This window comes from Nothoprocta perdicaria, unplaced genomic scaffold, assembly GCF_003342845.1.
Source record: "Nothoprocta perdicaria isolate Ctin4 unplaced genomic scaffold, notPer1 scaffold_55, whole genome shotgun sequence".
Lineage (NCBI taxonomy): Eukaryota > Metazoa > Chordata > Aves > Tinamiformes > Tinamidae > Nothoprocta > Nothoprocta perdicaria.
Genome location: NW_020455810.1, coordinates 1,359,381 through 1,385,608, shown reverse-complemented (window position 1 = coordinate 1,385,608; position 26,228 = coordinate 1,359,381). Strand labels below are relative to the sequence as shown.

Genomic DNA, 26,228 nt, shown 5'->3' with positions numbered 1-26,228 from the left:
GATAGATTCCCACATGACAAGTTTCCTATACATCTGAGAAGCCCAAAAAGCTGAAGCACACAAGTAAAAGAGGAGAAAGGAAGAAAAGGACAACATATAAAATCACAACATTGCTAAATTGAAGTAGAAACAAAGCTAAAACTGATGTCATAAAATTAATAACCTTGATGAAGATTTATTCAATTCTGCTGCTGTACTAGCACACGAAAAGAAAACAAGCAGTGTAATGGAACAATTTTCCTTCTCCCCACTGAACATAAGTCATGAACCAGACAGTAATGAATTCTAGCAGCTGCCACAGGCTTGATTCCCCATGCTACACAATCCAATTGCCCTCCAAGTGATAAAACAGGTGCAAACATTATTTCACTCTCACCTTCTCTACTCACGGAATCATCAAGCTAGAAACTAATCTTGGTTCATCATGATGAGGGATATTAACTAAAATGAACGATCAACTTGGTTTAGCTTTCCATAGAAAAAAAATACCTACACTTTGTATTTAACTTTAAGGTAAGCCCTGATGCAAACACAATTAACCACAGAAAATGATTAGTGGCCAAATTAATTCATTTTTGTTCAAAGCAGAATTAGTGGGACGATTAAGCATTTTTTATGAAAACAGAGATCAAAAGTAGTCCTTGGATCTACTTAACAAACTAATTGCTGCTTTAAGATTTATCCTTATAACCCTATTGTACAACTTTGTTGATATGGAATTATTGATACCAACTTATTAAAAAGCATAATAAAGATGCTGTGACTTACAAAATATATTTTTTAAAGTGACTTGTCATAGAGCTAACTACATCTTGATGCTTAGAAATATCAGAAAGCCACCCAGCACTATTTCACATCACACAGAAGTGCTACCCCACGCAGGATCCAGTGCTCAGGAGGCTGAAGGGTTCTAAGATCCACAGCAGCTATGTAATTCAGATCCGTTCTAACTGTTTTCTTGTAGATTGGACAAGAATACAGACGTGGATCTTTTGAAGCTGAGAAGAGAGAAGAGACGTGAAAATTAGTGAAATGAGGTTAATCACTCTGGGCCTTGTGTCTGGACACAAGACAAATGTAAAATCTAAGCCATTCCTCTAAGTTACCTTAAAATCTAAGTTATTCCTCTCATAAAGATCAATTTCAAAAAAAAAAATGGCAAAAGAGCAGGCTTTGCTTTTGGAAATGCTTTGCTCTCTAACAAGTTTCCAACTTTACATTCAACTTTAGATATTTCTAGTCTTTCCCCATTCCTAGTCAACATTTTCTTTTGTATATGCAAAAAAAAATTATATATAATCTAGATTGTTATCCTTCACTTCCCTAGTTTTTTATTATTATTCTCACATTTTCTGCCTCCAAGAGTAAAATATCTAAAATAAAAACCTCTCTCCATCTATTTCTTCTTTCTTATTTCTCAAGCATAGCCTCGTCCAAAAAAAAAAATGTATTTATATACATATATATAAATTTGTATATAAATATGTATAGGTGCACACACACTGCATAGATACATTTTACAGTTCCTCTTCGCAACTGTTTACACTGGCTTTTGAGATAAGGGAAAGAAGTTACTCAGGTTCAGGTTTGGGTTTGGGGGCATCAGCTTATCAGTTGATTTAACCATCACCTCGGGCTTACTGCCATTTCCCAACAATCTAGGAGACACATCCTGCAGTTATCCCTGCCTTCCAATACATACACTTCAGTTATGTAAGCATTCATACTGGATGTTCACCTAGCTCTTCAACAGGCCAATGAGAAAAATAGACTAGCTTCATTTATCACACATCCCAAATACACCAAATACAAAACCAGGCCTTTTTGTTTCCAATTTTATGTTAATATCATCATAGGAGCAGACATTAGCATTATAATAATTATGTGTTTTTACAGAAAATTAGGATCTCTGATTGTAGATGAAATATACTGCTAATGGGAAACTAATTGCAACTGTGTTTGGCTGATGAGTGAGAACAGAGCTCATTTGGAATGGGTTTTCAAGAAGTTACCAATACCATTAAGACCAAAAGGTACTGACCAATCTAATAATTAGAGCAAAAAGTAACTATTATCAATTACAAAGAACCTAGGCAAAAGAAAATGCAAAAGGTCTTTATAATACAGAAGACTGGGAAACCTCCCTTAACAAAAAAGGAAGATTCAATATGTAAGCAGGACTAGTGACAGCCTCAAGAAATCACTACACCCTAAATAGACACTCATGCAGTTGAACAGAAAGTTGCATTGATTCTGTGAAAACTGCATTCTCTACGAGTCAGACACTTACTGTTATTCTCAGCATATATCCTTATAACCGGCATCATCTCGAAGAGCACCTTGGGTTTAGATTCAACCAGTCTCATGTTTCTTCTGTCCCAACCAGCTCCTTCTAGATACAGCCCATACACATAGACACCTTCCACAGGTGGTTTTGTGACGTCCTCCTTCATCCATTTAGTTACCTCATTGCACAGGGCTACGCTGTCCAGAGCCCATCCTTTGTTTGCTCGTGTTATTTCCTGCTCGAAACAGCAAGAAAATCTGGAGGTTACAATTCCAAGGGTGGGCAGAGCAATATTTCAAATGAGCACAAAGCACTATTTTAATTTCTAATTTATTAAAAATATATTTGTAGGGTATGGTCACAAATTATCCTCTTAAATACAGAAGTTTTAATCTTTTCTGATGTCCATTTTTTCTGTAGTCTGACCTTTAAGTGTTAGGGTGGTACTTCAATAAAGCCTCTTGTCCTTTTTTAATCTTTGTATTATATACATTAGCCTAAGACCACAGTAGTAACCTAATGAGCGAATGCCAGCAGTAGCTGGTCCTTATGGACATGGTTTCCTGCAACAGGAAACCATAACTGCATGTGCTATAATTGAATAAAACAGTTCTAATGAGAAAAGCAAATGCCAAATTTGTTGCATACTTTCGGGGGTTATCTTCCTTTTCTTACAACTCTAGTCCTCATTAATTACTTTCTTAATACTGAATGATTGTTCACTAAGCTACAAAACTACATAGACTATCAAAATCCCAGACAAAACAAGGACATGGCAGTGTTACAGATTCAAAACATACTTGAAATTTAATCAATAATTACTTAGTGCATTGGACAACACTCATTTATTCCTGTCTAATCCCATATTAATTCATGCTACTATATCAAGCAATATCTATTTTTCTTTTTTTTTTTTCAGGTTTTTGAAGAAGTTGGAAGTATTTGAAAAAAAGGAATGAAATGGTTATAGATCAACTGCTACCCTGACTCTTCATTTTTTTCCATCTGCATCTTTTCCCCAAGCTTGGGTTCAAGAGAACACCCCATCTTAAGACTACTGAAAAGATTTTTGAAGTGTTTTTTGAAGTGGCTTATTATATAAATGCAAGTTTCTTAGCCTGTAGCTTTAGTAAAGTAGTCCACTCATTGGACTTCCAAATCAACATCCAAAAATCACAGTACTCAGGTCTCAGATAAAGAGGGGAGATTATTTCCTTCTCTCAAAGCCTTCAGTATGTTTCCTCCAAAACTGAGGTTACTGTCTTTGTTCCCATGGGATTCCCATCTGAGGATTTTCTCCAGTTTGACAGAGGAAACAATTATTGTCCAAACATATCTATCAACATACACATGCTCAAACATGTCTATCAACATACATTTTATTGGCTTCTTTTCATAAAATAAGTAGCTCACTTGTTAAATGCAACTTGCATGTTGAGTAAGCAACTATCAAATCCAAACTGGTACATTAACAGGTACAAACTTTGTATTTGATACATAAGTAGAAAGCAAGCTCTCTCATACTTCATGCAAAGAAACTGCATTTCTAGAACTGCAGAAGCATGTTAGAAAACTAATTAAAGAGTAAGCGTTCTGGTAAGTCTCCACTATGCAAAGATTCAATACAAAGAGAAAAAAAAATTAAAAAAGGAAAATAAATTATTACCACCTCTTACAGCGACACCTCAATAGTAACGATATGGACTGCCTCTCCTCCATACCTTTAGAATCTGCCTTAGAACATTATATGTACTTGGTGCTGGGGTCAAAATAGCAAATATATTTTAACATGCTAGTGGTTGATAATGAAGAAACTACATGTGGAAGAAGACTGATTCTCTTAAGAAATTTTAAATGGTTATGCAGCCAAGATTCCCCCATTGGAGTCAAGCATATCCCTCAACTTTCAACATACTAATATATGTTAATAATGAAATATACCTAATAAAGGCAAAAAGAGACTTTAAATACAATTTACCTGTCTCGCTGCTGTTAAAAACCCTTGAGGATTAAAAAATCCTGTCATCCAGAAGCAATTCGGTCGGCTTTCAAAAATCCAATTGTGAAATTGGTGGTTTCTTTCTAGAAGCTCAGTAAACCAGAAGCCAAGTGTGCTGGAAGCCCAAGATGCCTAAAAATAGCAATAAAGTGTCTTTTTGTTTTTTTTTTTTTTTAATTTCATCCGATGTTTTTTAAAGCATTGTATTTATGTAAATAAAAAGTAATTTTTCACAAGGTAGTAAACAATAGTATATAAATATATTTTAAGTTCTTATTTTATCTAAAACCTTAACCTGATAAATGTTTTGTAGGAGGGGTAGACCAGAGGCCACTAGAGGTCTCTTCCAAACTCATGATTCCATAACTACAAGTCTTAGTCTCAAAGAGCAGCATCAGTGCAGTCCATGAGTATGGTGGCTGCTGTTTTTGAAAATCCATCATACTGTTTGAAATCGTTGTCTTCTCTCTAGCTTTCTATCTTGATAATATGCAACAGTTTGTTAAAGTGGGAGAAATCTATAATTGTAAATTTCTTTTCTATTTTTAATTAAAAAGAGAAGCCTGTTTTTTTGACTATTCTTTTTCCGGTCCCAAGACTACCAGAGCAGTCCTGCTTAACATCTACACTTCTATTTGAAAAATGTATTAATTGTATACCTCACAGCTTAATCCAGCTCTGCAGAAATAAACACCTTTTTTTTTTTTAATTAATTAAGTGATGTAGGTAAACTAATCAACACCTACTTTTTTCCAGCTCGCAGGAATTCTTCCATCATACATGCAGTCTAAAGCATCCCTCAGATTTTCATTCATAATAATTGTTCCATCAATGGCAAGTTTTAGATCAGTCAGAGTGCTTCTCACTAACGTAATAACCCTCTGCATTTGATCAATCTCTTGTCGCAAAAATATGTTCATAGGCTGAAATGGTCCCATGCTCTTTAGTTTCTCTTTTACCTGTAGGGAGGAAACCAAAGCCACTTCAATCGAAGTAAAAGCTAAAGACAGCATTATGTCAAGGTTGGGCACAAAACCATCTAGACAGGTATAAGGTCCTAGGGAAACTTCCATTAGAGTGAATTGGTAAAGCCTAACATTTTCTCAAGATGGTGAAAACGGAAAATCATCTAATTACTAAGTCTTCTTACTACCTAAATGAGCAGGTGGCTTCTTTGGGAATCTGTCAAAGCTCACCCTTCCACAAAATATGGCCTTTAACTTTTTTTTATGATGGTATGAAGATAGGTAAACAGAGTGCAGCAGATTGCAGTGCCCATGCATCTTGTCATGAATAAATGTTTTCTAAGTGTAAGAAAACATGTTCACTTTCAGAGGTATCCCATCTCTCAAATAAGCTGAAGAGAAATGTTATTTTATAAAAGAAGCACCTATGAGACAGGAAGTGTCTGTTATAAACAAAGCGACAGGGGCTGCTAAGGGTTAATATGGATCCTGGGATACTAACACTAGGCTTCAACCAACGAAACCTGTCACTTACCAAGTTCCTCAGCAAACAATTCTGTGTGGAAAAACACTCCCTGCTAGAAAGTAAAGTTGCCTAAAAATATCTTGAGGATGTATGCTGAATCCCAAAATAAGACACATGTTATAGCTTTAGTACTTCTAGGAGTGTTAAGGCACTTGAAACATCAACTAGGTTGTTTAATACAATGTCAACAAGCTTAGCTAAAAAATGATGACCTCCCACTGTGCCGCTGACAACTTAAGTATAAGTGGTTTGATATTTTGAAAAAGCTATTACAACAGCTCTTCAGTGCACATATAGTGACTTTGTTATAAATGCTGAGAGTCTGGTCAGGCCTCTTTAAAGTGTGTTTTTAGAGGACTATCAGAATGAATGAATTCAGAGACATTTTTAGGGAAAAAAAAAAAGCATTAAGTAAAACACAGCAAGATGAAACAAAGCCACCTTTGGCAGCATTTCATTAACTCACTTCAAATGGTACATAATCAGCAGGAAGCTTCTCCAGCATATCATCAGCCAGTCTGGCCACAACTGCTTCTCGCGTTTCTCCTCCTCCACCAGAGCTATCCTTGGGCTGAATACTGAGGACAATGTCCAACACATTCTTGGAGAGTGTACTTTGGTAAGTGATATCAGCATTGGGATGCAAACCAAACACTTCTGGTGTGTCGTAAGCAGGCAGACTCTACATAATCAAATACAAAAAGAGCACAAATGCAGGGGGATTTATTTGTTCACCATATATAAAAAGCAAGATTACATTTTAACATAAGAGACTTTTTAAAATTCCCATCTTGTGGCTCTTTTCAGTAAGTCCTCTTGTAAATATCTTATTGAAAGTTATGTTAAAGCCCAAACTACACTGTACTTAACAAATTCATTTTTAACCTGTGCACATTAAGTCAGATTATACACTCATATCACTACTTCTTTATTATTATTATTATTATTATTATTATTATTATTATTATTATTATTATTATTCCTGTGAGGCTGTACCCAAAGTCTTAACTCCATTCTATGTTCTTTTCAATAACTGTATACCTTCAGGTACATTTCACAAGAGAATCAAATAATAAAAAAAAAAGTGATAAAGACATTACAATTATACCTATTTACTGATGTTAGTAGTAGATATGAAGACTGTTAGAAAACAATAAAGAAACTGTTAGAATCTGCAAAGAAGAAATGGAGAGACTCAGGAATCTGTAAGAAACTTCTGTTGAAGTTTCTGTTGAAACACCTGTGAGTTTACCAACCTGTATGTATTGAAGATACTGATCCACTATAGCACATTTAGGTATGCTGTATCCTTTGTAAAAGCAGAATTCTTGACTGAACATATTTTCACTGAACCAAAGTTTTACAAAAGTGTTCATCAGTCTTTTGTCATAGTCATCTGTTACTCGGCCACCATACTGTATTTCACCTATCATGTAACGAACTGTACTCCAGGAGATCCCCTTAAACCAAGAAGAAAGCATGAACTTCAGCTAATGCTCTTGTCACCCATTTATGTCTTTCTTAGTAACAGGGCTGAAATATCAAGTCCTGTATCTCTGTCTCTTTTGAAATAAAGTTATTTTTCACTAAAATACCAATTCTTCCCATTCCAAATACCAATTCTACCAATTATTTCTTCATTAAAATACCAATTACAAAGTGATCTGTCACTGTCTCTATATAATAACTGACCAAATGAAAGCCAAGAATTCTTCCATAGCCTGTGAAGTTACAGGCTGTTGCAACTTTCTATTTCTTTATGCTGCCAAGATAACTTGGAAAAAACATGTCCTAAGATTTTTACTCAAAATAGAAAGAAACAAAACAGTATTTAAAACACAGTGACACATTTTTAATTATTTCACGTATTTAAAGTTGCAAGTATTAAGTACTGGAAGTTGGAAGTTCTTAAGTATTGTGGAAGAGATATTTTATTTTGTTTTTTTATGCACAAGGTAGACAATTAACATGCCTAAGATTAAATCTAATTTACGTCAGCTACTTTACAGACAAGCAAGTCACCTTCCCACAAAAACATTAATTACTTTCTTGATATCCATAGCATCCAAGTGGTTTTGAATGAACTGTACAGTGGCATTGAAGTCAGCTTGGTTAAACTCATAGGGTATGTTCCAACCCAGGGATCCAAACTTGCGTCTTTCTTGAACAGTGGAGTGCAGAAAGGCCACAGCATACAGCATGGGTTTCCACTGTACCATGTTGCTGACATCTAGTAAATCCTGGCTGACACCTGCCAATTATAAGTGAGCTTTATAAGAAACACAGGAATAGTATTTTCGGAATTACTTCAAAACGGTAGTAAAAGCTCACTCCTGGAGACAATCAAGTGAATTCCATCAGCTTCCAAGAGTAAATTATTGCTCTACAAATTAACTCTATTCTGGCTGAATTCACATCAGTTCATTTTTCCAGAGACTCTTTGATTATAGACCTTCCCTGCATCCAAAGTGAAGAGCATTTAATAGCCAGCTTTTTGTAAAAAAAGTCAAAACCCAAATTTTCTACCAAAAGAAACAATCAGCTTAACAATTTAAACTGTTTAGAAGCATTTCAACCGAGATATTGAAATCCAATACCTGAGAAAAGAAAAATTATTTCTATGTTCTGCTCTCCAATTAGATCTGGCATTAGAACTTCAGCAGATCTTCTCTTCCTTTTAATTTCTCAACTTCTAGTTCAAACTAAGGATCAAGCCGTGCCCTAGCACTGATGTACATGGTTGCTTGTACTAGTTCACAGGTTCTATCAATAGCTCCAACATAACAACCTGATAGCATCAGAAAGTCCAAAAAATAGCAAAATTTAATTTTGAATCATTACAATTCTTGCACTCCACACTTACCAGCATACGTTCGCTTTAGTCCAGCTCGGAGTCCTTGTGGAGGTTCATTGGTGAATTTAATAGACATCTGAAGAAGGGTGATTGGGAACTGTTTGTGAATTTCTGTTGTCATCCACAACCGAAACCCTTCATGGACAGTCTCCATCTCTGTGATTGTGTCCATCAACTCATCCAAAAATCCAAGTCCAAGGTGGCAGTTTTGCAGAAGAGCCCAACCTCCCTAGCACAAAAAAAAAATATATATGCACAGTTATCAATTGTATTTGCAAACTGAAAGTACTAAAATCATTCTTTAATTATGATCTGAATTAGGAACAAAGAAACTTCATATCTAAGCTATAATAAATTATACCATATTCAAGTGCTTGTGAGGATTATTAAGGGAAGAAATCCTCCACAGCCAGTTTTCTACTACTGGCTTCCCAAAACAAAATCAAAGCCCTAAACATTTGTTTTCACATATATATGTGAAAACCGAAACCAACAATTGTAGTAATGGTACACAGGCAAGTAGCAATTTTTTTTTTTCTTCTACAAAAAAAAGCTTAGCTGAGTCAACCTGCGGGCTGGTCATTTTGTGGGGTTTGTTAACTTGTTTAGTTTTGTATTTTTAATCATCTCATCAAGATCTCCTTATTCATCCAATCTGATCTTTTGACGTAGTCCCTCTGCAGATTTCACTCTTCTTTCTCAATTAAGTAAATTTAAATATGTCTGGATATGGTCACAGTCATAATAAGCACATAGGGATATAAATCTTGCTTTTCAATTTAGGGCCATAATTCCACTGGTCCTCAAAAAGGAAGATTAAAAATAGTTTTGTAGACAGAGAATACTGCTAAATCAGGTTGCTCACAAGAGCCACAGGCTTGGAATGGTGTTAGTGCTACCAAACGTAAGTACTGCACTTCATTAAGATGTTTTGTATACCTCTTCATTAAGAGGGTATGTGAGACAGCGTGGAAAAATAATTGCCGTTCTCTTAAATAAATGAAAGAAGCTCCATGACTTTATCTTTTGAATATGGTTCTTCTCCTCTTCTAATTAGCCTGTAATGTTAAGTTGTCAAATGCCAATCTGAGACAGAAGTCAGAGGAAAATTATACAGTTGTAGAGACAGGGAAGAAGCCCATAACTAGGAGTAAGGGAAGGTCAACCTGTTCACATCAGCAGGCAGAGCAGTACTACTGCAGACAAAAGATGCTAAATTGGAACATCTATCCTTTACTTTTCTATGCAAGAAATTTGATTTTTCAATTATTATGTGCTCTACTTGCGAAAAAAAAAAAAAAAAAGTTTTGTCCATTCCAATTCAAAATCCAGACCACAGCAATATCAAAGGCTTTGCTATAAAGCTTAATTTTTCTCAAGGTTATATAACAATTGATAATGCATATGGAACTCATCTTCATTTTATAAACCATGCTTGTATTGCTTATATATACATGTTTGTATATGCTTGCATATAAAAATATACCCCCAAAAAAGTGTTTTTGAGGCATATTTTGTATTTATGTAATCCAAATAATTTATCAATTCAGACATGCTCATCAATCACAACCTAGAGCAAAAATTTCATTTAGTAGAAAAGTGTCAGTGTTTGCTCCACATTAAAAAGTTTGCAGCAGTCAATTTAAAGACTGTGAAAGAACAACTCTGTTGCTTAGGACACCTCTTTATAGTCCCTACATCAGCTTTAACCACATACATACAACTTCATTTAATGACAAAGCTTTCATTTATAAGCATTCAAAATAGATACAGAAACAATCTGTTTTTTGTCTCTTACATGCACCATAGTCTGCTGTAGAAGTTTACGAGCATGGACTTCTTGTCCCTGGCCCATGGAAACATAACGTGTTTCTATCTTCAGTCTTTTCCCCAAAGCAATTATTGAGTCAGTAGGATCAGAGCCCATGGAAAGAAAGCAAATAAGAGGAGTATGTGGATCTGATTCTTCCCATGTCTTTTCCAAGTCCAGAATGACTCCTTCTGCATATTTCTCTCCCATAGTATCAATGATATATTTTCTTGCCTATATAAAAGGATAAAATTTGAACTTGGTACGTAATCACTTATTTTCTTCCAAGTCTAAATACTAAGAGCAAGTAAACCAAATAGCAAAGGTTCCTCTAAATTTATATCTGAAGTACATAAATACAACAAATTTATTTTTCCATATTTAACATACAACACTGCATTTTAAATGCATTACTTCTTACAGCCTAATAGGATCTGTGAAAACGTAAAAAATAGCTATTCTACTATATCAGTACTGTTGTAGATACTATTCATATAGACTGTTGTACATATAACCTATAATTACAATATAAGAAAAACAATAACCTTATTAAACCTTCAGAGTTTTTAATGGTTTGAAGATGTTAGCTCCATTATCTAACATGAGAAGTAGAAAGAAGAAAAGAAAAAAAAAAAAAAAAAAAAAAAAGGAAAGAAAATAGCTCTAAGCTTAAAAATCTACCTATCATTTTCAAATGTTACAAAAGCAGAGAAGGATAGGATAAGAAGATCAAATGGTATAGGGGGTCTTTTCCACTTTCATTCTTCATTCTTCTATTTTAAAACAAATAATTAACTAATAGTAGCAATGATCAAAATAGCTTCAAGTAGAAGTTTCAGAGGCACAGGTAAGACCGTCTCTGTCATTCCATATTTATTTATTTCAAATGTTGTTACATTAGTGTGTTCCTTTTTAGTAACAAATATAGCAACTTCTTTGATACAGTCTGAGTTAATTTTTCTAGTGTTCTTTCTCAGCACTTCTGACTTGAGAGCAATAATGCCTCTAATAACTGAAAAACTGAAAAATAACTGAGAAAAGATATGCAGCATTTAGAACCTGATAAATTATCAGTCTCCAGAAAACCAGAAAGAGTATCCTGTCCCCATTTACATAAAAGAGAAGGGAAAAATTTTGCATGACCAGTTTCAGACATATAGCACACACAGCAGCATTTAAGCTTCAATTGCCTGCAGCTACACCAATAAGTGCTCAGACTTTCTCTGGATCCAATCACAATGTCTAAAATATGGCATCCACGAAATGAATATCACATAAATGGGGATGAGTTTTGGCTTCAGAAAATTGCCTTCCATCACCTTGGAATTGCCATCTACTGAAGATTTTTTTTTCCATTAGAGGAGCACAAAAAGATAAAAAACAGGTTCTTAGAAGTTGACATTTTTAAAAATAGGTTTTATCATTTATTTGGCTTTAAATTTGCATTTCTATCATTTTTAAATAAATGGCTGGAAAACAATAATTTTGAACAGACTATCTCACAGATTATTCTAAGAGGGGTCTAGTAACTGTTTCATGAAAGAAATAGTTTTTCAGTTAAACTGTTTTCATGTCTTACTTTTCCCTTAGCCTATCAAGTTCATGAAAAGCTTTAGTTCGGCTAAACATCAGGATACCTGTACATGTCCAATCACTAATACTAGCAAGTACAGCCAAAAACACCTCCTGAACTAATATTGCAGAACTGGACCAAGAAAAAAAATCCTAAATGAAATCTTATGTCCACAAAAAAAATCAGTGGTTCATATTTTTTAAGTATATTGAGCTCATTTTATTTGCAAAGCCCCTGGAATGGACACATACATTTCTGTCTGAAGGGAATTTCAGAAAAATCCATGTAAAGGTCCATTACAAAAATAGCTTTAGCATTAAATACAAAAAAAAAGTATTGAACTGTGCTCCTGTAATAGTTGTTCCATGGAAACTGTGTCTGCTCTATAAGTGTACCTGAGCTATGGTCCTGTCAGGGCACCAAGATCTAATAAGAAGAAGATGTCTGAAGCAGTCCAGAGATTGACCATAACCACTAGGAACCAGCTCTTCTTCAGGATTCTCACTGTCAAACCAGATTTTCCACTGTTTCTCTGCTCTGGCAATCTGCAATTATAGCACCAAGGGAGTAAATCTCACTAAAAAGACAAGTCATATTTCAACAGCTACCAGCTCACAAACTTTTAATGAGGGTCACAGACAGATCTAGCAAGGCTATTTAAAAAAGACAAAATAAGCTTTCAGGGTTTTACTACAAAATTATACTAATCAGTGATGCCCTTAAGTATTTATATTCTGAAAAAAGGGACTACTACTAAGTATTTTCCATTAACATGATGGCATAGCAAGGTCAGCACACATTTAGCTAGGTTGTTAGCTTTGTGAACACTAGGCACACGGCTCACATGACCATAAATGTATACAAAATGCAATTTATTTACTCCATTAACTATAATACACTTAATGTCCATTAAGACTATTCATACAGGTGCTGAACTTTCTGAGTACCCCTTCCCTCAGAATTACTTCCTGTAAACAGAATAACATTGGAATATGCATGATAAAACACAGTCTAAAAAAGTACAACAGGGATGCAAGAAAATCTAAAAACTTTTGGGAAGATGAGTCAAGCTGCATTGTACAATCTGAATAATGTTCAGGTATATGCCTCTCTGGGAAGTACTATAATACAAATTGCTAAGCAGTCAGGACGACTACTCATAACCTTTGCTCAATCACTTTCATTCTGTTTTATAAAATAAAATCATTTCCTGGCTCTGTGCTTTGATTCTCCCCAGATGAGAGACAGTGCTTTTAAAAACCCGTTACTTACTTGGTCAAGAATATCTGAAAATTGTCTAAGCTTACTGAGCTCCACTAAGTTCAGCCAAGTCATATCCAAGATCCATTTAGCTGGCTTGGGAGGACAAGTTTTAAGGTCTAGGGAAGCACCACCTGCAAAAAGTATGGAATGAGCTGTCATTAGAGCTGTCAGAGATACCCAAAAGATTTAAAAAAAAAAAAAAAAAGGGCAATTTTGGAGAGCATAAACTAGATAGGATAAAACTATTTTACACAACAGAGAAGCCTTCTGAGAAAGATTTATTAAATAAATAAGGACAGTCATAAAAAAAATCTAAGTAGATAACAGGCCTAGTTTATTTTCAAACCTTATTTTTATTTTTCCAAATTTAAAACATAATATTTTAAAATTCATATCACTTTCCTACCACAATTCAAATGAGCTTATAATTGAAAAAAAAACCCTCATTTTTTACTTCCATTTGTTGTTGTTAATGGCATACATAAATTCATATAGTGGTCTATGTGTACATTTCTTTCTTTGGACTTGAACTGAACCCAAAATAAAGCAAACATGATAAATAAGAATCAAGATTTGTAAACATAATAATATACGGATTTCTTAGTTAAAAAGCAAATTAAAGCATCTATAGTCAAATAAAGGTTGCAGTTTGGCAAATTTATTTGCTATGCATTTTACATTTAATCTTTGTTAACCAGCTTCTCTGTTGAGGACTTACTTAAGTATTTTTTTGTGCAGAATACCTGAAAATAATATTTCTTAGGAAATATGCATTTTAAGAAATGAAGGGTTTTTGAAGATTCAGCATGGGAAGATTAAATCATAATTAATCAATAAAGTGTTGCCTGTAGAATTAAGGATTTTGTGCTCTTGGTGATCACTGGAAAAGTAATATCAAGTGAAGGTATACAGTACTTGCATACAGTTAAAAATAAAACCCAGTTAAACAGTTTAAAAAAAAACTTGTCATATTCAGCTAAGACTTTGCTCTTGTTATAAACAGCTAATACCATTTTCAGTTCCTATTTGCCTGCTGATCCTCCTGTAACTACCAAACAAACTAAAGGTATTTTAGCATAATGACTTCTCAAAGTCAAATCACACACCCATTGGTATTGACACAGCACATAAACATTAATTAGAAGGATACTAAGCAATTGTCCTTTTAAAATTTTAAGCTAAGCTTAGCTTAGCTATCAAAACTCAATGTTTCCCTATAAAATAAATTTACCATATCATATTGTTTAGCACCAAAAGAGAAGGATAAACATGTATAGTTTCACTTGACTGACTTTGCGTGCGCAAAAGCAAGTAACTGGCTGTCTAGGAGATACAACCACAGCTCATAGTTTTTCTACAGTAATATGCTCTACTTAAGATTGTTCAGTAGCTCTAACCTTTAATAAGCGTGAGAAATTCTTCATGCTTCACTCTGTTTCTCTGTATATCAATCTTTAAGGTAAGTAATAAGGTGAATAGAAATTTGTGCTCTTCATAGAGTCCTCGGGCGGCATATTTGAATACTTCAAATGTCATATGTTCAATAATATTAGTAATCCTCTTGCTAGTTATTGGGCTCTTGGCAGATCTATTGGAAGTAAGGTTTGCTTATTTAGTGTCTGTTTTGGATAGGCTTTATGAAAGAGTACTATGTAAAGACAAAAAACCCTAGTTCAGAATTCTGAACATATTAAAAACAATAAATCACAAAAACATAGTATCAGGAAGCAAACTTGACAAAAAAATGAGAATGAAAGAGCAACAAAAAAATCCTTTCTAATTAAACCTTTTTGCAGTACTGAAAAGTCACTCGTTATAATGGCTTTAATTAGGTAATAACAACTTTTCAAAGAGTGACTGTAAATATGAACATGCTTTGCCTGGGTAAGAAAGAAACAAAAGCTTACGGTATTTAAACTGACAACCCTTAAAGACTGTAAGAGGCAACACTCTTCTTTGTGGTATTAGTTTACTATAAATCTTTACAGTATTACAACCACATTCAGGACTGAATTTGTACAAATGATGCTTCTGCTCAGCTAAATCACCTGGCTAGTGAACGGTCAAATAGCCCCAAAAACTGTCGAAGTGAAGTCTGATACATCACATTGACCATGCTCATCTCGGTAATAAGGAAGTATAAGATGCTCCCTCGAGTTGCAACTAAAGGAAAGGAAACAAGACTATGTTTAATGTAGAAATGTGAAATAAAAAACTACAATCTGTACCAAGTACATGCACTTTAAGAATATTAAAGCTGCCTAAAGAGTTGCTGCATTCTTGACTATCCAGAAAAAAAAAACTAAAACACTATTTTAAATCATTATTTATGAAGCAACAGAGAAAAATCTTTTCTTAAATTAATGCATATTATATAAAATTCAGTTTGCAAATATGAGCATCTTCAGAAAGCAACAAGATGCTGTATTGGGATACACAAGTCATCAATGACACACAGAAAAATCTGTAGGCTTGAAGGCATATGGAGGAGAAGAAGCTGCTGAGGAGCAGTCAGCATGGATTCACCAAGGGGAAGTCATGTCTGACGAACCTCATAGCCTTCTATGATGGGATGACAGGCTGGCTGGACGAGGGGAGAGCCATGGATGTTGTCTACCTTGACTTCAGCAAGGCTTTTGACACTGTCTCCCATAACATCCTCATACGGAAGCTCCAGGAGAGTGGAGTAGATGAGTGCACAGTGCGGTGGATCGAGGGCTGGCTAGATGGCAGAGCTCAGAGGGTGGTGATAAATGGGGCCGAGTCCAGTTGGAGGCCTGTGGCCAGTGGTGTGCCCCAGGGGTCAGTACTGGCCCCGGCGCTCTTCAATTTGTTCATCAATGACCTGGACGAGGGCATTGAGTGCACCCTGAGCAAGTTTGCAGATGACACCAAGCTGGGTGGAGTGGCCGACACTCCGGAGGGCTGTGCTGCCATCCAGAGGGACCTGGACAGGCTGGAGAGTTGGGCAGAGAGGAACCTCATGAGGTTCAATAAGGATAAGTCCTGCACCTGGGGAGGAATAACCCCCAGCATCAATACAGATTAGGGGTCGACCTGCTGGAAAGCAGCTCCACGGAGAGGGACCTGGGAGTCTTGGTTGACACCAAGTTAACCATGAGTCAGCAGTTTGCCCTCGTGGCCAAGAAGGCCAATGGGATCCTGGCCTGCATCAGGAGGAGCGTTGCCAGCAGGTCGAGGGAGGGGATTCTGCCCCTCTGCTCAGCTCTGGTGAGGCCACACCTGGAGTACTGTGTGCAGTTCTGGGCTCCCCAGTGTAAGAGGGACGTGGAGCTCCTAGAGAGGGTCCAGAGAAGAGCAACCAGGATGATTAAGGGAATGGAACATCTCTCGTACGAAGAGAGGCTGAGTGAGCTGGGCCTGTTTTCTCTGGAGAAGAGAAGGCTCAGGGGGATATGATTAATATGTATAAGTTCAGGAAGGGAGAATGCAGGGAGGAAGGGGACAGGCTGTTCTCACTGGTGGCCAGCGATAGGATGAGGGGTAATGGCCACAAGCTGAARCAYAAGAAGTTCCGTCTCCARGTGAGGAGGAACTTCTTTACTGTTAGGGTGACAGATCAGTGGAACAGGCTGCCCAGGGAGGTTGTGGAGTCTCCTACTCTGGAGGTCTTCAAAACCCGCCTGGATGCCACCCTGTGCCACATGCTGTAGGTGTGCCTGCTTGAGCGGGAAGGTAGGACTAGATGATCTCTAGAGGTCCCTTCCAACCTTGAATAGTCTGTGATTCTGTGATACTGCTTGATATCCAAACATATTTCTCATGCAGACTTTTACAGGAGTTGTATAAAGGTCAAATGGACTATATTGATTAAATATAGCCAGTACAGATTTAACTTGCTCACTTTCAGCAGCCAATCTGTTGTTTTTAAATATGCAACAACTTTACAAATAAAGTAGCATATTTTTTAAACCCAGAGAGCTCTTCTATTTTACAAATTTCATGAAAATTATAATACTGACTAATTTTTCCATCACAGCTCAATATGCCATTTCCTAGATCCATTTTATTTACAGAAAAACAGAGCTCCCTTCCCCCCATTACCATCCTGCTTTCATCCTGTCATTTCTCTTGCTCTTTTAACCACATGCTCCAGTCATTCGCTTTTCATCACTACCCACAATTGTCCTCACCTGGTCTGTACTCCTCACGGGCTGAGTTGATCTGTACTTCAGTTTCAGCAGAAATTTTTAGCTTCTGTGTTACCTCCTCAGCAGTCTTCTTAGTGTTACTCAATACAGTTATTAGGCTCTCATCTTCTGCCAGAGAACCCTTAGTGCTTGTAAGTCGGAACAAAAGGTTATCTTCTAGCTCTTTCATCCTCCTTTTGTTCATCGTCACATCTTCCATAAGATCTGTTCTTTCTTTTTCCAGTTCCTGTCGCAATACAGGGTAATATTCAAAAAACATGCAAGCAATCAGAAGCAAAACACATTTTGAATAACCAGAGATACTTAATTTTAAAAGTACTGATCCTACTGAAGCAATGCAGGTCAAGAGTAACTGCACTAATTTAGGGGAAGAATTTCAACTTTACAATGGTATTTCTGACAATAGTTCTATTATAAGAAAGGTCATTTCTAAGCAGGCTATCTGAGTATGAATTAAGGAAAAAATTCAGCAAGTTCTGTGGACCTTTCACATTGCTTTTAGTTTCACTTGCTTTTGTTATGACTTAACCGAACAAAATTTTCAGACAAATAACTATTTTTATTCTATTTCTGTTTCCTGTTTTTGCAACCACCTTGCAAGAAACAAATTTTTATTTAATTTCATATAATGTTATTTTCATTTATGCAATATTTTACAATCACTGTATCATGGTATGAGTTTTAAAAGTGACATTACAACCAACATATCCTATTGAAAATACAGTCTGAGTAACAGCAAACACCCCCACTCAACCCAATAAGCATCCGACTTCAAGACGGACATTTTAAACACTCCTCCATCAAACATGAATTACTTCAGTCTCACTAAAATATTTCACTGCTTCACTGGAAGTATTTAGTTGACTATTTTCATAGTAATATAAGCGGTATGGCAATTGTAATCTATTGTGTTTTCCAATGGTAACATATAAAAGATGGATAAATGCTGCGAACCAGCTTTACATAACACAATAAGAAAGGTTATTTAAAAGATTTATAACAATATTTTCTTCAGAAAACATAATATGTTCTTCAGTTTCTACTTCTACTACTTTTATAATTAAAAAAGCCTATTACAAGTGACATTACATTAATTAGTTTACATTCAGAAAACAAATATTCCATTAAAACAATGAGCAATCTTTCAAAGCAATGAGGTAAAAATTCTACCTTAGCACTACATTCAGGCTTCTTGATATTCAGCTTTAGCAACAAGTTGCTACTTGTCCTAAAGAGACACCAACATTCATATATTCTGCTAATATCCCTTGGTATTTAAAGCATTTAGTTCTTGCAAACAAAGTCCTCTTATCTTAATAAAGAAATTACAAACAACTGTATTCATCTGCAGATCTATGTTCTTTTCCTATGACTGCATAAAAGCTACACTAAGGCATATGATTAGGTAGGAAAGACTTACTGGGATTGTTGTCATAGAATAACGTAAATATCTCGTAACTTAGATATAAACATAGATTCAAAAAATTCTTAGAAGAACTGATGTAATAAGGCAAGAAAACTATAGGTAAAACTACATTTTAATCAACTGTCATCTAATGGAGCTAAAGGAATAGAAGCAGGTAGCAATTATGAAACAAGGGAAGCATTATTCAGGTTTGATGAAGGAGAAAAAATTTTAAAGTGTAGCATTACAAGGATGTTAGCAGTCAATTATATATACACTAATTATCATGTTGAAAAATCAGTCAGGGCTAAATTTAATTTCATGTTTTGCTGAGTTCAATTTAAAAGGTTAAACCTATTTTATAGTACATCAGATTTAAACAACAGAAAGCTAAGCTTTCCTCACAAGAAGAGCCTGAGGACCAAGCTGAAACAGAATAAGCAAACTAAAGCAAGTGAAGCAACCTTAGACTTTTAAGTGGCTATAAATATATATGGTTTTAAAAGGCTGAATGCAGATCAGCAAGATCTTTCGATACACATTTGAAAGTTTTCTGCACATCTTCAGTAATTTCTAAATACAACATCAATGATAGAAGAAAGTAGGGCAAGTTGCTACAAAAATACATACAAGGAATGTGCACCAAAAAGGCAACTGTAAAACCAGTTCAGTAGGATTGCTTTCAAATGTTAATGTCCTTTAATAGGCTGTACCAAACACTACTAGATCTTGTGAATATTAATAATATATAAAATTTGTCAAATAGCATAGATAATCCTGTTACAAAATGGTGCATTTTTATCTTAAGCATAAGAATTTGCATCTTGGATTCTCATAAAATTAGAGATTTTTCTACATAAACTTGGAAATATGAATATGGAAATTCCAAAACCCACAAACATTTCTCTTATTACAGCTCCACAACTAATCATACTTATTCCTACAACATGAAACAATGAAGAGTTTTGTCCAAATACATAACAACAAACATGTCAAAAGTCTCATCATTTAAACAGTGTCTGCATCCAGATACATATCAAGTCTCTCAAATCCAGTTATTCCAAGAAATACAATAGGATCAATTTCATACAGACGCCCCAGGTACCTGTTGCCTTTCTTGGCTTAGCTAACAGGAAAGCGTTGGTTTAACATGTCAGTAGAAAACTACTTACTGGTAGTCAACATTCTTTAAGATACAGACCACACACAGATTCTGTCTTGGGGCACACCAGACTACACAAGACTGGAAAATCACGCTTTTCAAAACCTTTAAATTATATGCTGTAAACCTTCCCCAACTCACTGCACATCTCAATCTCATTCCCTTTCTGTGCAGAATCAGAGGTGGTATAGGGTATGTAGGCACTCTAAAGAACTGATTTCAGATGAGCAATCTTTCCTTGTCAGGCTAAAGTTGCTCACACACATTCTAACACTGGTTATCACCAAGCAGTCACATCCAAACCTAAACATAAAATGTTAAATCCAAGTAAGTACAAATACAAAAAAAAAAAAAAAATCCACAAGAGAGAAATCCCCAAAGACCCTAAAACACATAATTACACATCACAGGAAAACTTGGACAGTAGGATGTTTTGAAGGAACATACAAACCAAAAAGAGAGACCCATCACATTGAAAACTTTTGAACATATTCCATGGAAGTCCCCTTGCCTATTAAGATGTCAGTTTCCTACTTATTTTTAAGTGCTGTCCCAGGAAGATCCGAATTAAAGCAAGAGCACATTACTAAGGAAGCTGGTCCAGGGAACACAGCATTCCCACTCTTTAGATATTTTCTATTAATTCCAAAAGATACATATTCATAGAATAATTCAGATTGGAATGAATGTCTAGAGTCCAACATCTTGCTCAGAGCAATTCGCAATAGATCAGTTACTTGAGGCTATATCCAGTTATCAATCTGAAAAAAAAATCCTAATTACTAATCAGTATTTCCTGTGTTTCTACTCTCTGCAAGCCCACTGCGAGTGCATTCCAACTCATCATGCAGGTTGTTAATGAAGACAATAAACAGCATTTCGAAGGAATGCCAATAATTGCTGGACTTAGCATCCATGATCACAACTGTCTAAGCCTGGCAGTCCAGCCATTTCTCCATCCACCCTACTGGCCATTTATGCTACACTTATCTCACCAATTTGACTGAAGGATACTATGAAGGACATGTAAAATGTCTTGCTAAAATAAAGATGAACAACATTCACTCATCCTCCTCTTGTCCACAACGCCAGTCATCTCATGGACAGAAAATAATGCCGGCTGCTCTTTCTCATCCTGCATCTGTTTAGAAATTGCTTCTGAAAGGATTCACTCCATAATCTCCCCAGAGGACTGAGATGATGCTGGCCAGCAAGTAGTTATCAGGATCTTGCCTCTTGCTCCTCTTGAAGATAGATGCAACATTTGCCTTTCTCCTGTCAATCAGGACTTCTCCTAGCTGCCATGGCCTTTCAAAGATGATAGAGAGCAGCCTCGCAATGCCATCAGACAGCTCTTTCAACAGTACTGGAAATATCCCATCTGGTCCCACGGACTTGTGCATGTCTAGCTGGTGATCCCTACATCTGTCTCCCTTTACTGTGGGTACTGCTTGACTCCTTAGTAGACTCAGGGACTTAGGAGGCCTGTCAGTGAATCTTACCAGTAAAAGGCATTGATCTCATCAGCTTTTTCCATACCCTTTTTCCCCTAGCCCATTGAGCAATGAGGTGAAACTCTTCTTAGACTTTCTTTTGCTGCTGACATGTTTACAGAAACCTTTCTTTTTGCCCTTCATCTCTCTTGCTAACCTCAACTCTACCTGAGCTTTGGCCCTCATTACTTTCCTTCTGCACATAGAGGCAATGCTTATTTATTTCTTCCAAGTACCCTCCCCCTGGATTTTCCTTCTGTGTATTTATTTCCTTTACATGTTGGAGCTTACTCATGAGCTCCATGTTCAACTATGCTGGCTTTCTATCATGCTTGCTCAAATGGGCTAGAGAAGAATGAACAGAAGGTACCAAAGAACTATTCACAATTCAGGCTGCGAAATAGCACACCATGAGCACGGGGCACAGGGCGGCATCCACGCAGGTTTGGAAGACCGCCAGAGAAGGTGACTTCACAGCCTCCCTGGGCAGCCTGTGCCAGGGCTCTGTCACCCACACCCAAGTTCTTCCTCACATGCAAACGGAACTTCCTGTGTTTCAATTTATATCCATTGCCCCTTGTCCTATCACTGGCCACCAATGAGAAGAGCTTGGCCCCTTCCTCCCTACATACACCCTTCAGGTATTTATACATATTGATCAGATCCCCTCTTAACCTTTCCTTTTACAGACACTTTGACAAGATTGTATGGCAGCTGTGAGAACACATGCACTAGCCCCTTCATATGCAGAAAGAGAAGCTGGTCTGAGAAGAATCAAAGATAACTCCTAAACATTCTGTCAGAACTTAAATACTTTTCCTTCAGAGAAGATGTAACTAACTGTGGGACTGGGCTCTCCAGTCCATTTAAAATGATTACTTTCACTGACAGAACTGAGCAACCAGAATCCTGTGATGACTGGAGGTATTTGCTGATAAAAATGATTGTTAATCTTATAAATATATTGATTATAAGACCTAGAAATAGGGTTTGGCAGGAGGCTTTGTGAACATATGCATCATTGTGTCTCAAAGAGCGGTAATTTCATTACACAGTGAGCTGACAAGTGGTTGAACTGAAGCTGATAGTGCAATTGAGTTGTCCAGCAGAATATAAGCCCTCACAGAATGAGGAACCAGATTTTCTCACAAGCTCCATGGACTGATTAAGGATAAAATGCAATCATTTCACATTAACAAGATGACTGAGGCCATTAAGGTCTCATTATATATATGTATACACACACACACACACATACATACACACACACACACACACAGAGATATACAGTATATATAACTTGTAACAATAAGGAGACAAATAACAAATACACAGTAATAGATGCATAGTTTCCCATTTGGCCACATAAAAGAGACCTTAACACTGGTTGACCTTATGACTACAGGAATCAGGGTGCCGCTAAGTCAAAAAATACCAACCAGCCTCTTTCATGAAATGATGATATGTGGTATATTAGAGGTATCACTATGAACTTGGATTTGCTCGACTAATACATCTGCAATGTCAAAATAAGCAGTCAACCCATTCACCCTTCGAACAACGAAGTAACTAAGTCCTTTGCTGCAATTTATGTTGCTATGAGCTACAAGGTATTTGGACAGAACAGCATCAATCTTACATAGCAAACCATTCTCCTTTGCATAGACCACTCTCAAGAGGTTACACAGGCAACAAGGTGAAGACAGTATTATTACAAGTAGACAGACAAATAGGGAGCTTCTGCTTGAATGAGTCAATTTTCTCCTGTGGTAGTTTTTAAAGCACCATAAATAGGTTAAACTAACAACAATCAAAGTAAAGAGGGACAGAACACTATCCTGCAATATGGAGAGAAACAGCAGTAAATTCAAGTGAGAGTTAAATCTTCCCCAGATAGATGTAATAAATATATTATACTCAAGACGAAGATAAATGATTTTTTTTCTTGTTTGTTTTATTTTTTTACCTGTTTCTCTGTGAGAATGACTCTTCCTAAGAGCTGATTTTCAAGACCTTTCATGGTTACAGTGAAGTCAATGATGGAGGTCCGAGCACTAATTTCAGGCGAATAACATGGATTTGGCAGTTTTGTGGTAATATAAAGTTTGAAACTCTTCATAACATCTATTTCTTTATCACCAACTTTCACCTTAAGAAAAAGAAGTGTTGACACATCAAACACTAGTGCATGCTTTTACATTAAACACATAGACTACATGTAAAAAGAAAGCTTAGGGGGTTTATTTATTTATTCAAAGGCATAAAGAACAAGCTTAAAATTGCAAGTTTTGTGCAAAAAATTTACTGAGAATATCCTTGAAGTTCTTTAGACGACCCACAAATTCTTTTGTTTATGGTTAATTTTCATTATAATTTCTTCTACACACAAATCACTTCACAAAAGAAAATGGAGATCTCTGTACCTGCTTTCCTTAAAAGCATGTAACACAAGAACACTAAAGAACACTGCAAATTTAATACCTTAACTAGCTGTTAGCTCAAAGTTAAACTCTACACATTTTTTTTTTTTTTTTAGTATTGACATAATTCAAATTTAAATATGGTTTTAATTCAACCTTTGGAGATATATTTAATAGCCCTATTTATGGGAGGCTGGCTCAAGTGTTGTTATTTTTTTTAAGCAAAACAAAATTGCTCAAACTTTTCTACTTTACCTTGTTGGTAGAACCTGCTTTAATGAAGTTTCTTTCCAAGATATTATCTAGTGCCGGGTCAAGTTCTTCTCCAACATCTTCTATCAAAAGAGGTCTTCCCAAAGAAAGACAATCTTCTAAATGATGTCTAAAATACTTGTGATTCAAAGAAGTGATCTAAAAATACAACAATGGACCTATATGCTCAGTTGCAAAACTTTGATTGTTTCTATGTATTACTTCATTTTATTCAAACAAATTACAAATATAAGAATGAGAATCCTATGATTAGACTAGGATTAAGGCAAGGATTGCAATCAAAAAAAAGAGACTAGCATCAGTTTACCTGATCTATTCTCTATATGTATATCTATATTGTATATAGATATAATGTATTCTTATTTATATATATTTATTTTCTATATTCATATATATTCTATATATATAAAATATAAAATCTATATTCTTCTATAGAGGACAGAGGTAAACCAACACCAAGCACTTAATTTAATATGAATAAAACGTTTAATATGAATAAATATGAATAAAACGTTCACTTTGGCTTTAAAAGTAGTCCTCCATAAAACTGTGATTAATTTTCAGCATGTACACGAAGCATATACAGTTTTATTTGTAACTCCGCATGGCTAATCAATTGTTCACACTAAGGGTTCTGCCTTGAGATACTAATCAATATGAATGACAGGAGTTTCCTGTCATACCCTCAAATTAACTCTATTATCATCCTTCAAAATCTTCTCTATATTTTTCTGGAATATGTTTTAAAAAGACTATGTTACTGCTGTATTTATAAATGTCGCCAGAAAAAACTTTACTCCTCTCATTTTTCCTGATGTCTCTTGCCTCAAACTATGTTTTAGGGCAATTACTGCCCTCTTTGCACATTTGCAGAATATTCAGCACCTGACATTCGTGTTAAGACAATACAAATTATTAGAAATTTCTGATTAAGAGTATAACACTATCATGTCATTAATCCTCATTTTCTATACATTTATATGAAGAGATTTGTACCATATTAGATGTCTTTCACTTATTTATATTTTTCTAATATTGAAAGTATTCAGCAAATGTTTCAGACCTTATCAGTCATTACCCAGCCAAAGAGAAATATTTTCCAGTAGTTTGTGTTTCATTAAAATAAATTTATTAAACAAATGGACTCTTTAGAATTAATAAGCTTCTAAGGTATATTTTCATTGCTACCTGAATCTTATCTCTACAAATACACAGCTGATACGTCCTTTGTGCCCAAATTAGGTATTGTATCAAAAAAAAAAAAAAAAAGTACCGACATTCTTATTACCTGAAGTTCATTTCTGCCTTCCTTATTTTTAATCCAAATTTTACCCTGCGCCTGTGGATCAATTAGTAATGGATAACGAGATGCTTTAGTGACAATGATTCCATTCTGTATGGATAAGTCATCATTTGGTAACCCTTGGAGGTTCCACTCGCTGATAGTTGGAGCATCAGCCAACATCTCTACGAGGTTCAGGTTGTGTCCACAGGGGATTTTCCGAGCTCTCATTTCCTTTTGCCAGTCATTTAAAAGCAGATTGCGGAACTCTTGGTTAAAGGGACCAGAATAGGATAGAAAAGCTGTAGCCAACAATACATCACCTTAAAAAGAGAAAATGGCAAACAAAATATTTTAACTTCCTGGATTCTGTTGGTGAAGGAGATGCATTCCTCTCCATTTTTTTACATTGTTTAGGTGATAGCTGGGAGAAAGAACTTCACCCCATAAGCAAAATATATCTTTTCCTCAGGGCTCTAAGAACAATACTAAAACAAATAAACATACAAAAAAGTCTAAAACAATGCTACATTTCAGTAGCTGGCATTCCTTACTTATTCTTTACAGTGCATCTCAAGGAAACACAAGAAAAAGATAATGTAATGCCTCAAAATGTCAGGACCTGCACAATCAGGCAATGGCAGCAAAAATACATGAACATTCAGTTCTAACACTCCAATATTTCATTGTGCAATCATGACAGTAGGCTAAAGCAATAATTTTGTATAAATAAATAAATAAGCT

At 35.7% G+C, this 26,228-nt stretch overlaps 1 protein-coding gene across 2 annotated transcripts in view; it reads right to left on the bottom strand.

Moving 5' to 3' along the window:
- Positions 1–444: 444 nt before the first annotated feature.
- Positions 445–26,228, bottom strand: part of DNAH5 (dynein axonemal heavy chain 5) — a 117,670-nt gene continuing 91,886 nt past the window's right edge. For both annotated transcript variants that reach the window (XM_026048540.1, XM_026048541.1), the window contains exons 63-79: positions 25,491–25,807; positions 24,185–24,340; positions 23,476–23,658; positions 17,432–17,675; positions 15,326–15,440; positions 14,675–14,865; positions 13,287–13,408; positions 12,410–12,559; positions 10,430–10,675; positions 8,641–8,860; positions 7,823–8,028; positions 7,034–7,237; positions 6,244–6,459; positions 5,033–5,245; positions 4,266–4,418; positions 2,291–2,522; positions 445–998 (exon numbers count right to left, since the gene is read on the bottom strand). In XM_026048540.1, the coding sequence (XP_025904325.1) occupies positions 847–998; positions 2,291–2,522; positions 4,266–4,418; positions 5,033–5,245; positions 6,244–6,459; positions 7,034–7,237; positions 7,823–8,028; positions 8,641–8,860; positions 10,430–10,675; positions 12,410–12,559; positions 13,287–13,408; positions 14,675–14,865; positions 15,326–15,440; positions 17,432–17,675; positions 23,476–23,658; positions 24,185–24,340; positions 25,491–25,807 (3,320 nt within the window). In that variant the 3' untranslated portion in view covers positions 445–846. The remainder of the gene's footprint in view (positions 999–2,290; positions 2,523–4,265; positions 4,419–5,032; positions 5,246–6,243; positions 6,460–7,033; positions 7,238–7,822; positions 8,029–8,640; positions 8,861–10,429; positions 10,676–12,409; positions 12,560–13,286; positions 13,409–14,674; positions 14,866–15,325; positions 15,441–17,431; positions 17,676–23,475; positions 23,659–24,184; positions 24,341–25,490; positions 25,808–26,228) is intronic.